This window comes from Balaenoptera acutorostrata, chromosome 1, assembly GCF_949987535.1.
Source record: "Balaenoptera acutorostrata chromosome 1, mBalAcu1.1, whole genome shotgun sequence".
Lineage (NCBI taxonomy): Eukaryota > Metazoa > Chordata > Mammalia > Artiodactyla > Balaenopteridae > Balaenoptera > Balaenoptera acutorostrata.
This window is the reverse complement of record NC_080064.1, coordinates 50,199,878-50,213,834: the sequence shown is the minus strand read 5'-3', so window position 1 is coordinate 50,213,834 and position 13,957 is coordinate 50,199,878. Positions and strand designations below refer to the sequence as shown.

The window sequence follows — 13,957 nt, the reverse complement described above, 5'->3', positions numbered from 1 at the left end:
ACTTAAAATTTCTCATAATGAAATCTTTTGAAAGTTTTGGTAAATATTGTCATCTATAGCTATCTTAACCCATCTGTCTGTTCTTTAAGAGTCTGTGGTCCTAGAAGAAAAGGGATAGATGATTGCCTTAAGAAGCGGTTTCTTAGGACAATGTTAGGAAGATATAGAAAACACTAACTGCATGGGAAAAGGGGGAGAATGTCTTTCTTAGTTTATGATGTACTTTGAAGTACAAAGAGAGAAAACTTTGGTGACAGGATAGTATCATTAAATGTGGCTAGATTTCAGAAACCATTCTAAATAGCTACCTTAAATGCTTTCAACTTTGAACTTGTGACATAATGTGTTAATAATTCCTTCATCAGGATACAGGAATTTTTTGATATATTAAGTTTACCCTCTAAATTTTCAGTGCCTTTTATTTGAATTATTTACTCAGGGATGGGGAACAAACCAAAAACTTCCCACCTTATTAGCTTGAGTGCTCTGAAAGTGATTTGCATTTTTCATAATAGTTTAATTAAGACATCATCAAACATGCATAATTTTTATTGCTTTAGGAGCTACAGAATTGTGTAGAGCCATCTTTACAGAGGGCTTCTGCTGTAACCTAGGAAGATTACCAAAGGAAAACAACCAGACTTACTAAATTAGTGACTTTCATTTTACCCACACAGTATTAAGTATTTTGACATCTAAAGATAGCCTTATTCTAAAAGAAAGATTTTTTTCTTGTTCTTGACTCTTGGTTATCTCACAAATGGTTGAGGTTAGGAAAATTCTAGGTAAGGGTGGTATCAAAGTAAAGAATACCTATAAGGAACCACCCCTGACATTTGCATAGTGTTTTATAGTTTACAGAAAGCTTTTCTCTGTCATCTGTCTTTTCAGATTCTCTGTCTTTTCTCTGTCATCCTCACAACAATCTTGTAAAATAGGTGGTATTTTCTCTACTTGATAGAATGATCTTGAGGTCAGGAGAGGTTTAGGGAGCCGCCTTGAATTATACAGACCAGCTGCTGAGAAAAGAAGGACTTCAGTGCAAGTCTCAACTCTGTAAATCACTCTTTCCATTATTCCACATTGCCTAATTCACACTATTAAAAAAGACAAATTAAATTAAATCTCTGTTGGTATCTAATTTTGTTTTTGGAAATAAGAGCATGAATGGCCAAAATAAAAGTGCTTCAAAATAATGGCTAACTCAAAAGTGTCTATAAATTATCAGTGACTACTTAATGTTACTGTAATCACATTTCATTTGTTACTTTGAATTTTGGATTTATGAGGCAGAATAATTTATATGGATAGCATAAATTATATGGCAGTAGTTTCCTAATGTCATTTGCCTTAGTTCATGAAACCAGTTAAATATTACTGTTTCAGTATGATGATTTAGCCAAAGAGTGTGAAAGCAACAAGGAATGTTTTGAACAGGAACTCAAACCTATTCTCTTCAGAAATAGAAGAGAGTGTTTAGAGACTGGAGGCAGTATTAAAAAAATAGAAGAGTTAAAGTTTTAAAGATAAAAAAAGTCCTGCTAGATTTGTTTGTTGCTTAAAGATCCTTTCCATAAAAGCACATGCAGTTAACTCCCTGTTTAGGGGAATATTTTATTAAAATAGTAGTCAGTATCATTATTGAATACTTACCAAATGCAATGCGTTGTATTTAAGTCATCTCTAGTCCTCTTGACAGCCTTGTCCTCATTTTACAGATGAGCAAAATGAGGTTCAGAGAGGGAAAGGAACTTGTTCCAGGTCCCATTAGGCGAAGGTGGTTCCAGAGACTGCAGTCTTGACCCATTATTTTCACACTTTCAGCTCTGGGCCTTGACTGACTTTTCATGCTGCCTTGCATGTTTTCCCCCCACCAGATCTTGGTGAATCTTGCTTCCTCTTCTCTTTCCGTTCTGCTCAAGGGAAATTAGAGGCCTTCTCTGACCACCCTGTGTCTACAGTAACTCACATATCTCCTCCCTGTCATTCTCTAACCCTGTATTTTATGTATCTTATAGAACTTATTACCACTGAAAATATTATATTTTTATTTGTGTGTTGTCTCCTGTCTCCCCAACCCCCCATGATAATGTAGGCTCCATGTTCATTGTTCATTGTTACGTCCCTAGTGCTTAGAACAATGCTTGGAATACAGAGGCAGATTGAAAGAGTGAATCATCATTATATCATAAACAGATATTTGTAGAGGCCTTACTATTTGTTCAGTGCGGTACTAGTACTAAGCTCTTTGTTTAAAGCCTTTCAATTTGGATAATCTTTAATTAGACCAGTACAGTTCATAGATTCGTACAGTTTTTGGATGGCTGGGTATACCATGCCCATTCCAGCTTTCTTGCCTTCATTTGCACAGTTTGTTTACTTTTCTTTCAAGATACACTGAAATCTCACCTTTGTAATGGAACTTCTGATACCCTCCCACGTCACAGATTACTTTTTACCCTCCCTGAACTTCTATAGAATTTATGATTTTCAATTTGGTTTTTGCTTAGGCCTTCCCTAAACACCCTATCTAAAATAGTCTGTAGCTATTTGTCCTATTCTATCCTCTTATCCTTCTTACTGTGTCTTCCTAGCACATACTGCTACCTGACAACATAGTATATATTATTCATTAATTTATTGACTATTAGAATGTAAGGTCTGTAAGTTCAGGAACTTCAGATTCATCTCTGTATCCTTAGTGCCTAGAACAGTGCCTGGTGTATAGGACACAAAATAAATATTTGTAGAATAAAGATTGATTAAGAAATACCTATGTTACATGATATATCTGAATACTTGGTTTATAAAGTCTGTGTTTGAATCTTGTCACTTCCTTAAGTCAGTGCTTTAATCCCTCTCACCTACTTGTTTCCTTTCCTCTAAAATAAGAATGATAAAATCTGCTTTGTAGAGTTGTATATAACCCTTAGTACAGCATCTGTTATAAGCACTCAGTAATTGTTTGTTACTAAGTCCTCTGTTACTTAAACTTTATGTTGTACCATCTAACATGGTACATTAAGTATATTTAGTAAATACGTGTTTTGTTATGGAAACCTCTTATTTCTTTCATAGTCTTTGTGCGTTTCTTTATTCCTTTAGAATGCCCTGTAGTATCCGTTTCTGTTTTCCACTGAGAGCACTTAATATTTACTAGCATAATGATTAAAAACTAATATAAAACTTTTAAGCATTTATAAGGTAGCTTGTAATTAAAAGATGTTGTCCAGCAAAGTAAAAGTAAATGAACCTAAGCAATTTATTAAAAATTGGAGTGTCTAATACTAAATATTTTCAATATATTATGAATATGCCCTTTTCATTCAAAGATTCAGGCTTGCATTTGGATCTGTAGATATATAACGCTCTAACTTCAGAGTCCTGGGATAACTGAAATCTATTGAATTTAATATTGGGGAAGAAATGATACTTGTAAAACTCACACTATACTTGTAAGTTACTGTATCATTGAAAGATATTTTATTTCAGAAAAGAAAGTACACTTGGGTATTATGTATTAACGTTGTCTGTAGACATTACATATTGAGAGGGGGTACATTTTTAAAATATTTCAAAGATTAAAAGTTTCCCCCAGAAATCTTCTTTTATGTTTTTATCCAAAATAATTGTACTTCCATCTCTTAGGGAGATATGCAAACCGAAATACTTAAATAAGACCTCAGTACGTCCTGGCCTGAAGAACTGTGGGGATGTTAATTGTATTGGACGGATTCATACATACCTCGAGTTGATAGGAGCAATCAATTTTGGATGTGGTAAAAATAAAAACCCAACAACATCTTTTACTCGACATTTTTTATCCTTATAGCACCCATTAATTTCTTTGATAGTTAGAATTCAAGTTAGACTTATTATAGATATAGAATACAGAAAGATGCTATAACATTATAGAATAAATGTATTATTGAGATTTTGTTTTGAAACAGATTTCTGTTGATAAACTATATTTCCTTTTAACCTACATTGAAAATTGGTGGTATGATTTTAAAGGAAGAATATTCAGTCTAACTGGTAGAAATGATTTAAGGATGCAGTTCTTTGTCAAGTAAAAGTAATTTTATGAAAAGTCCAATCAAAGCCCATTTGATTTGGAAATACTGTGTTAATGCTAGAAATACTGTCTAGCAGTGTTTAAATAAAGAAAATAATTTATGAACCTCTACACTTAAATGTAATAAAAGTGCCAAAATATTTTTCGTGGTAGAAAGTTTCTTTCACTCTAGTTTTTCTCAAATTTAAGCATATTTTTAAATGTATTCTGTCCTTTTATTGAATTAACATGACAATTTTGAAGAAAGATAATAGTTATAGTTGCAAAGTGATAAGTTAATTAGAATCTTGTAACCCATAGTTTGAGAGGAGTATATTCTGTATTCTGTGTCTATGAAAAGACAACCAGAAAACGTCCTGTCAGAGATTATTTCATTTCATGTAGAGAGAGAATTTATAGTTTGCCCTGGGATCTGTCCTACATTTCAGCATCCTTGTTTGCCCAAAGCACGGTATTAGGACTGGCTTTACAGGAAAACTAAGGTGTCATACCTTCCTTAGCTACTAAAAGAAAAATGAAATCATGTTTACTGTATTAGACTTGCAAAGGTAACAAAGTGGGCTTAGCACTCATTTAATCAGAAATTAAACAAATGACCCATTTCCTAAATGTTTCATTTTATTGAGATTTCCTTATAATAACAGCATACTTTTATGTGAGAACTACCAAGTAGCACATCAAATGTGTATTGTGGAAATAAGCTCATATTTTTAAAAAAACTTAGATATTGGCTTATAATTAATAGTATAGATGTGCCTTCCTATTTAACAAATAAGTTCCATAAAATAATAGATTGTTTTGTTTTTCCTGGATTCCAATAGAACAGGCTGTATATAACAGGCCACAGCCAGTTGATAAAGTACGAATCAGAGACAGAAAAGACACAGTAGAAGCGTACCAACTTGCCCAGCGTCTGCAGTCTATGGTAAGCAGTCCCTTCTCTCACTAAATGATCTTTCCTGATTGCTCCTTACCCTGTTAAGAAAGATATGCCTACTTCTCTTACCCTGTTTAACAAATGGCCATCTAGTAGAAGAACATGTTTTCGCTTTTATTTCACCCAAGCCATTCACTTTTTTGGTTTCCATTCAGTTTCATGTTGATTTATGAGGCAAAAAACAAACCCCCAAAATTTAAAAATTCGCTCACAAACTTCACACAGAGCATGATGTTTCGCTAAAGGGGTCTTAGACTGCTTTGTTTTGATTTCTGTATCTAATGTATCTTTTAAAACTATACAGTTTAGCTCTTTTTTCTTTCATTTGTTTTTTGTTTGCTGAAAATTCTTACCATAAGATTTAGCTTTGTAGAAGTGCCATTCAAAATATTTTAGCCTTTAGTTTTTAATTCTTGAGGTTAGTGAGTTTTACAGTATTTTAAAATGCATGCATCTTATTTTGAAAATAAGTGATCCAAGTCTCCTAAAAGGTAGAGTCATATTGTGGTCTTGTTGACTTTACTAATAAAATAGGTTAAATTGGTAATAGGTAAGATAAATGGAAAAAGTATAGATAATAGAGTAGGTATTTTTCTCAGAGTGTTTAGGCTGTAAACCATTTCTACCTAGTTTATTTTTTTAAGAAAGGGTGTTTTCATATACAGTTGCTGGAGGTGGTGCTAGTCATACACTGGCTTCTGGCAGCCGGTCCATTTTAAAGGCTTCAGTACTGATGTTTGCAAAACTGGATATTACTAATCCAGTCAACCAACTTTATAATTTTTTACTATTTGTATTAACTAGGCAATCTTTTCCTAAGCCTGAGATATAATTATTTTTCTTCTAGTTTTCAATATTGTACCTCTGGCTGTGTGTTCTTACAAGTTTTCTACCACAAAGTCATTTTCATGGTGATTCTTTTTGGTCCTAAAAAATATTCTTGTCCTAGAGTTGTAACTCCCAAATGGTGAAAGGAAACGAAAATTAAAGAGAAATTGAAATAAAATTTAGAAAATCATCACTGTTTTATTTCTGAGCAGAGTGCTAACTATTCAATGTAAATTAATAAAATACAGTCAGGCATTGCTGATCAGGGATTACGGTATTTTAATGGAGAAATTGAATTTTAGAAAATTATCATTTTGGTTTTGTGTGTTAATGTGCTGTGATTTCTCCAAGCTAATCTTGTGACCTTTTGCTTTATTTTTAATTTCATCACAGCGCACAAGGAGACGTAGGGTCCGAGACCCCTGGGGAAATTGGTGTGATGCAAAAGACTTAGAAGGACAAACGTTTGAGGTAACTTTGATCCCTTCAAATGACTCAAAAGTGAAAGTTGTTTTGTCAGTATACATTTGTATATCTTAATGTCACATATATTACACTTGTTTTATGTGTGGGTGTATATATATATATATGTCTCTTTCCCACGTTAATTTGTTTGTCTAGAAGTCATCAGTAAACAACAAAGAAGGCACTGATGGTACAGTTAACTAGGAGTTTGACTAATTTTCAGAACTTTGATTATCTGTCTCTATATTCTGGTCTCTAGCTCCAGAATATCTGCCAAGGTGCCAGGGAGTTGTGCCCTATTCATTTCAGTAAAGTCACTGAATGATGTTCTGATATACCAATCAAAATATTGTTCCATGCATTAGACATAAATTGAATTACAAATATTAAAGTATTATTTCTACTAACAAAAATTATGGTCCTAAAAAGAAACATAGGCAGTGAGTATATGTGTGTATGTGTGCGCACGTGTGCACACACACAAATGTGTTCTGTGCATATATAATTTGTTTGTGAACAACCAGTGCAGTCAAATGGAAATAATATGTGAATGTGTACTTACTGGCTTTGTTACCTTGCGTAACTGTACCAAATCTCAGGGCTTTATTTATGAAGTGTGGGTGATAACATCTCCCTCAAAGATTGTTGTAAGAATTAAGTGAAATAAAATGTATGAAGGTCCTAATACTCGGTACTCAGTAAGCCTTTGCATGTACCAGGTACTCAATAAATGTTAGTTCTCTTCTTTCTCTTCCCCATTCCCTGCCCCCCAGCCTCACATCTGAGCATTATTCTAGGCACAACAATTAGTAACACATGGTTCCTGCCTACCAGGAACTTACATTTCTAGTAGGAAAGATAAAACCTATGGTAAGTTCTATGAGATTGGTTCCAAGAAATATAAGGTCCTCCCTAAGGGTGTGATCAGGGAAGGTTTCACAGAAGATGTGATTTTTCATCTCTGACTTGAAGGATGAGCAGGAGAATCTCAAAATTTGGAAATGTGGATGAGGGAACTGCAAGCTGAAGGAGAGGCATAAGCAAACGTACAGACATAGGAAAATACCAGATATATTCTGGAAAAGGTACATAGTTCATAAGGGCTGGAATATAAGATTGGTAATAGAAATGAAATGAAAGAGAATTATTTTATTTTATATTTATAAAGGACTTACTGTGTCAGACATTATTGTCAATATTTTGGAAACATTAACTCATTTAATCTTCATGATAACATCATGACATTGTTATTATTACTATTATTGTTCTCATTTTAAAGATGAGGAAAACTGAAACACAGAAAGCTTCAGTAACTTGGCCAGGGTCACGCAGCTAGTAAGTAGCAGAGACAGGCATTCTGTCTGCCGAATCTGTGCTCTTTAGCTTTATGCTGTGGTGTCTCTTTATTAACTTTCCCTCTCAGTGGTTGATGGACTCTTTGATCAAATGGTATTTTTTTTTTTTTTTTTAGCATCTCTCTGCTGAGGAGTTGGCAAGAAGAAGAGAAGAGGAAAAATGCAAACCTGGTAAATCTTCAAAAGTGCCAAGGCCAACAAAAAGGTATAGTGTGACATCATATAAGTGTGATTTTTTTTTTAAACTTATCACAAGTGATTAGAAAATGTATGGAAGGGATATCTGATATTGCAACATTACATTGTCCACATTAAGTTTTAAAATACTGCTGAAGGGGCTTCCCTGGTGGTGCAGTGATTGAGAATCCGCCTGCCAGTGCAGGGGACACGGGTTCGATCCCTGGTCCGGGAAGATCCCGCATGCCGTGGAGCAACTAAACCTGTGTGCCACAACTACTGAGCCTGTACTCTAGGACCCACGAGCCACAACTACTGAGCCTGCGTGCCACAACTACTGAAGCCCGCGCACCTAGAGCCCATGCTCCGCCAAAAGAGAAGCCACCACAATGAGAAGCCTGCACACCGCGACGAAGAGTATCCCCCGCTTGCCGCAACCAGAGAAAAGCCCGCGCACAGTGACGAAGACCCAACGCAGCCAGAAACAATAAATAAATAAAATAAAATAATAAAATAAATAAATTTAAAAAAAATACTGCTGAAATTTTTTATTTCACTGATTATTAATTTGGGAGACCTTGAGCAAAAGTGTTAATTTGTTCATGTTCAGTGAATATAGGATCCAACATATGTTGTAAGGGGACCTTGTTTGTGACAGGTGGTCATTTAACTCCTTAGACATTATGAACAGGTAACCTCATGAAATGACTAGTTCTCTCTTTGATTGATGCTGAATGTTAGGTTTTTTTCTTTAATAATTTAAAATGTTTAACTTGTAACATTAAGGGTCACCAAATAAGTTAAATGCCTTGACTTTGTAGACCCTCACTTCCTGCAGATGACCCATGAAATAGACTATAGTTTTGTCAGTGTCCCTTTAAAACAAGACATCCAGGAATGCCACTTGGTTATTTTCAATGGAAAGAGCCCTAATACTCAAGCAGTTGTATGTCCCTGGGTAAGTTACACAAAGCCTTTATAAGCCTTGGGTCCTCATTTATAAAATAATGTCTATAATAGCTAACACTGTTGGGTATGTTTTAAGCACTTCATATATATTATCTCATTTAATCCTCATGACAACCCTATGAAGTAGTTAATATAATCATTCCCATTTTATAGATGAGGAAACTGAGAGGCACAAAGAGGTTGTGTGACTTGCCCATGCTTGTTAATGGTGGTGTTGTGATTTAACCCAGGCATTAAGGCTTAAGAATCCATACTCCTAACCATTACATTATATATCACCTCTCTAAAATTAAAATCAAAACTTAGAGTTGTGAGAATAAATTAAATGAGATTAACCATGTAAGAAAATACAGTTGTCCATAAGCTAGGACTCCTCATCTAGTGTCCGCACATTTGATTTTTAGAATCTAAATGTGAGACATACTTACTGTAATTTCAAGTCATTCTTCCAGTTTGTGAGGACCTTTTTGAATCCAGATCCACTTTTCTTTGTAGCTTTGAATCAACATTTCAATAAGCTTGCCTTTTCTACCATTGATCACTGATTAAAATGTTTAACTGAGATAAATGTAAACCTCAGACATCATTGTTCAGTGAGCTATATACTACCACAATTAACTCTTATTTCTTCATCTTATGCAGAAGAATAATCATAGCAGATGTCTTGCTTACATTTAGTAACTATATTTGACTCTTTATGAGTCTGCTAGTTTCTAGCAGATCATTCCTATCAAAAATGAAATTTAGGTATACCTGTCATGACTTATGTTTTCATGAACCCATTATTGTTCTTAGTAGTCACCTCTTCACTTGCTAAAGGCTCACGAATCAGCTGTTTAATCTTTTCTAGAATTTTCCTGATACTCAACATTTAATTCCTCTGCTTCTTTTTTTGTGTTTTGAAAACAGGCCCAATAATTGCCTATTCCTAGTCCTCCAATAATTTTTTCATTCTCTATGGTTCCTCAAAAAGGGTTGATGGTGGTTTCACATGATGGTTCTTCAAAGTGTTCTGGGATGCATATGCTTTCTTTCTATTTTCTCATCTATCTTGACCTTTCATTTCTTTTTATTTGCATTGACAAAGTACTTTCTAACTTGAAGATCTTCCTCATTCAGCAAACACTTTTTGAATGCCTACTGTGTGTCAAGCACTGTTCTAGGTACTTGCGATACAGTATTCAGCAAAACAAAGTATCTGATCTCCTAGCACTATGTGTGTGGTAGAATAGGAACTAAATAGTTCTGCTCTTTTCCAGTTGTTAACTTGAACATATTCGCTGTTTGTTTTCTCTGACTGTAGCCTAAAAACACTTTAAATATTTTTCTCAAACCTCAATTCTTTATTGGTCAAACAAAGCCTTTCTAATATTTCTCTCAGATTTACACATGCTTTTGTATCTAGCCTTGCTTAGGCATCCCTCTTTCCATCGTTTATACTTTTTCATTTTAAAAGATGAGTTTATCATAGAACTTTCGATATCCATTCATATCTTTAACAGAACTGTTTGTCATTTATTCATTCAACAAATACTTACTGAGTCCCTACTCTGCTGAACACATTGTACTGACAGAAGTGTTTCTGAGAAACTTCCATCTTTCTTGAACTTTGTTTCCTATCTTAATGTCAGGGTTAGGTTTTCATTGAACTTTTGAAACTTACTTTCAGTGTAGGACACATGTCTGGCCATTTATAATGTTCTCCTCTTTTGGTGTTAAAAGAAATTAAGACAACAAAATTACTTTTTCCCAAAGGTCATGTTGTTTCCCAGATTTTTAATCAAGTCTGAAAGAACAGTGCTTCTTTCAAAAGGGTTGTATCACAAGAAGTTCTCCTAGTTTAATATTTTTTTCACTCAGAGTTTAGGTTTAGATTATTGGTACACATTTTCAAATTTGTAAATGAATGTTATTTTCCTGGTTATGTTATTGAAATTAGGAATGATTTTTTTTTCTTTTTCCTTTTCCAGCTCATTCGATCCCTTCCAACTGATACCTTGTAATTTTTTCAGTGAAGAAAAGCAGGTACTACTTATTCATCACTGAATGACCGTAAATAATACCCTCCTCTCAGACATGAAATATTTCTTCTTTTTCTGTGTGTGCAAGGCATGTGTATAAGAAAGGTTGGATAAGGCAGGGTACACTGAAGGTCAGATGAGTGATACAGATGGAAAATGAGAAAAGAATGTCTCCATGCTAGGGCTTTGAATTATACATATATTTCTTTAAAAGTCTGATTTGTGCTGAGCCTTGGTTGGTGGTGAGAACTTGGTGTGATAGATAAAGGAGAAAAGGGTGGGCATTCCGATAGGAGGAACAAAATCTCTATTTTTATGCTCCCCCATTTTTTTTTTTTTTTTTATATTTCAGGAGCCATTTCAGGTGAAAGTGGCTTCAGAAGCACTTTTAATAATGGATTTGGTAAGGATATTATATTGTGTTTACTTAGTTATTCTGATTTCTATTCTTGTGTATTTTTATTGCAGGCGTAAGAGAGAGTATGGAAGACGTGTATTTTGGATCTTAACTATCCTCCTTTACAAGGAATCTAAAAAATAAGTCTTTTCTTTTGGAGAAAAGCCAAACAATTGCATGTTTCCATATTTTAGAGAAAATAAATTAATGTGAGTTTTTGCAGACTGTTTATCATCATTAACCCTATTTTAATTTCCTAGTATCCTTGTCTGCTGCCTTCTAGATAACTGCAACAAAGCACAACTCTTATAATTTGGAGACTCCTTGTTCTGCACTAAACTACAGAGATCTCCAGCGGTTGTGTGTGTTTATGGTGTTTTCTGTAGGAGGACCCAGAGTGATTTTTACTTTGCATCCTTATGATACCTTTCCTCAGTAGGGGGAGCAAATGGTATCTTCATTTTGTAAATGAAAAAAATGGCATCTTGGAGTGTTCCAATGTTTGGCTCAAAGCCTCTCAGCCAGCAGTACAGATAGGTCTAAAATCTTAAGTCTCTGTGTGCTGAGCCTAGCATCTGGTTCCTCTACTATGCTATTTCATTTTAGAGAAGCATAATTACTGTACTTGTAAATGACTCTCCTATGATAAGTGAGATTTATTCTGATTTTTTGGTCAGGTGGGTTTGGTTTGTATGTTTGGGCTAAGTCTATCTTGTATTTCTTTTAGCATGCTCATGTTTCTATGGCAGAAGTGATTGGTCTGTTAGGAGGAAGATACTCAGAAGTTGATAAGATAGTTGAGGTAAGTTTTCTCTTAAAATTTTTAAAATTATTTAGTCCTGCTGCCATACCAAATATTTTTATAGATTTCAATGTGTATAATTAACATATAAACCTTATCTATGATATAAATGAGAATATGCAAATGTGGACAGTTATATATTCCCAGAGGTGACTGAACATTCCTTATATTGAGCACCTGTTTCCTTTTACCACCGAGAAAGAGGGAACATTACCAGGCCTTAGTTCTTCCTTGCCTTTGCCAGTAAAAAGCTTCAACTCCTAAGAGGCCAGAGACCAGGAAACATGCGCTAACCTTATAATTGAAGCTTGGTATACATCATTTTGCTAGAAATTATTATCATAAGTAATAGGGGTCATTGAAAGACTGTGTTTATACAGATAACTATACAGGCCGACCTGGAAAACTAACCCGTAACTTGTCTTGAGTAGGAAAATGGATTTTGAGTTCCTCGCATACAATCACACTTTTGGAGAGTAATTCATTTGCAAGTTAAAGGCTGCCCATTATATAGGCAGATAAAAGGCTTGGCTTTAAAAAGTTTCTGTATCTGTGTATGAAAGGACTGAAACAATAGAATTAACAGGATTTCAGTATAATCATCTAAGGATTAATCCCTTATAGGTCTGTGCAGCAGAACCATGTAACAGTCTGAGTACAGGACTACAGTGTGAGATGGATCCCGTCTCACAAACACAAGCCTCGGAAACCTTGGCTGTCAGGGGCTATAGTGTTATTGGATGGTATCATTCTCATCCTGCCTTTGATCCTAATCCTTCCTTACGAGATATTGACACTCAAGCCAAATACCAGGTGTGTTTATAGGTCTTTTTGTATGTAGTCGGTAAATAATTGCACATTTTCTCCCCTCTCATTGTTTTCTGTTAAATAAATACACTTTTAACATTTCTAGCAAAGTGATTATAAGAGTAATACATGTTTATTTACACATTTAGAAAATTAGCTATTCTGTTTAATATAGACAAGCCATCAAAGTAACAGTGATAATTCCCCCCAGAGCCTTTAAAAATGATGGGGATAACTAAGACAGGGGCTGGGTACAATTGAAATAATTGGAAATATAATATATTTTGCACCTCTGGAAAAAACAGAGTTTTGTTTTATTCTGCAATTTTATGTTTGATATCTGGATGTTTCTGCTGTAGGCAGCTGTTTGTAAATTATTACCATATAGATAAAGATTACAGCTGAGGGGCTAGTGAATATAATTTATAAATGTATTCATGGCAAATATAGATTTTGCAGGCCAGGTGATCTTTTTAAGGGTGATCTTAAAAAAAAAGTGATCTGTTCAGGTTGGGTTGGACATGTTTTGGCCTGAAAATTTTAGGGTATGGAATAAATTTAGTTGCTGTTTGGAAGTGAAGTTTTTAACACACTTTTGCATTCCCTTTTCCTCTATTGGATGTTTAAAATGTTGGTATGGGTAAATACTGACTTTTAAATTTATGTGGTTGAAACTAATTATACTTTTTTTTAAATTGTAGAGTTACTTCTCCAGAGGCGGTGCAAAGTTCATTGGAATGATTGTTAGTCCTTATAATAGAAATAATCCTTTACCTTATTCTCAGATTACCTGCCTGGTTATAAGTGATGAAATTAGCCCAGATGGCTCTTATCGTAAGTTTTCAACAAAAATAATCCGACTTCTACTTTCATTTTTTTTGAATCTTACAAATCACAGAATTTATACCTGTTGAAAGCGATTTGATGGAGAAGTTTGTGTCCTCAACTAGGGAATCACTGTTTGCATACCATGTAGTGCAGCCACCCTCTTTCCTTTCATGATTTCCTTCTGCATTAAAGTTCCCACTGTGTTACCATGGCCACTGGGCAAAAACATTACAATGTAGAGAAAACTTATGGCCAAGCAGTGTTGTGTGTGTATTAGGTCCTGGAGACATTGCAGT

General features: G+C 34.5%; 1 protein-coding gene across 7 annotated transcripts in view; it reads left to right on the top strand.

Moving 5' to 3' along the window:
* Window positions 1-13,957, top strand: part of MYSM1 (Myb like, SWIRM and MPN domains 1) — a 42,144-nt gene that overhangs the window by 16,692 nt on the left and 11,495 nt on the right. For 4 of the 7 annotated variants that reach the window (XM_007164368.2, XM_007164367.2, XM_057548755.1 and 1 more), the window contains exons 9-17: window positions 3,649-3,779; window positions 4,897-5,000; window positions 6,234-6,311; window positions 7,777-7,865; window positions 10,777-10,831; window positions 11,180-11,230; window positions 11,952-12,026; window positions 12,651-12,839; window positions 13,535-13,667. In XM_007164368.2, the coding sequence (XP_007164430.2) occupies window positions 3,649-3,779; window positions 4,897-5,000; window positions 6,234-6,311; window positions 7,777-7,865; window positions 10,777-10,831; window positions 11,180-11,230; window positions 11,952-12,026; window positions 12,651-12,839; window positions 13,535-13,667 (905 nt within the window). The remainder of the gene's footprint in view (window positions 1-3,648; window positions 3,780-4,896; window positions 5,001-6,233; window positions 6,312-7,776; window positions 7,866-10,776; window positions 10,832-11,179; window positions 11,231-11,951; window positions 12,027-12,650; window positions 12,840-13,534; window positions 13,668-13,957) is intronic. The other 3 variants (XR_009008663.1, XR_009008664.1, XM_007164369.2) reach the window with 2 other exon arrangements.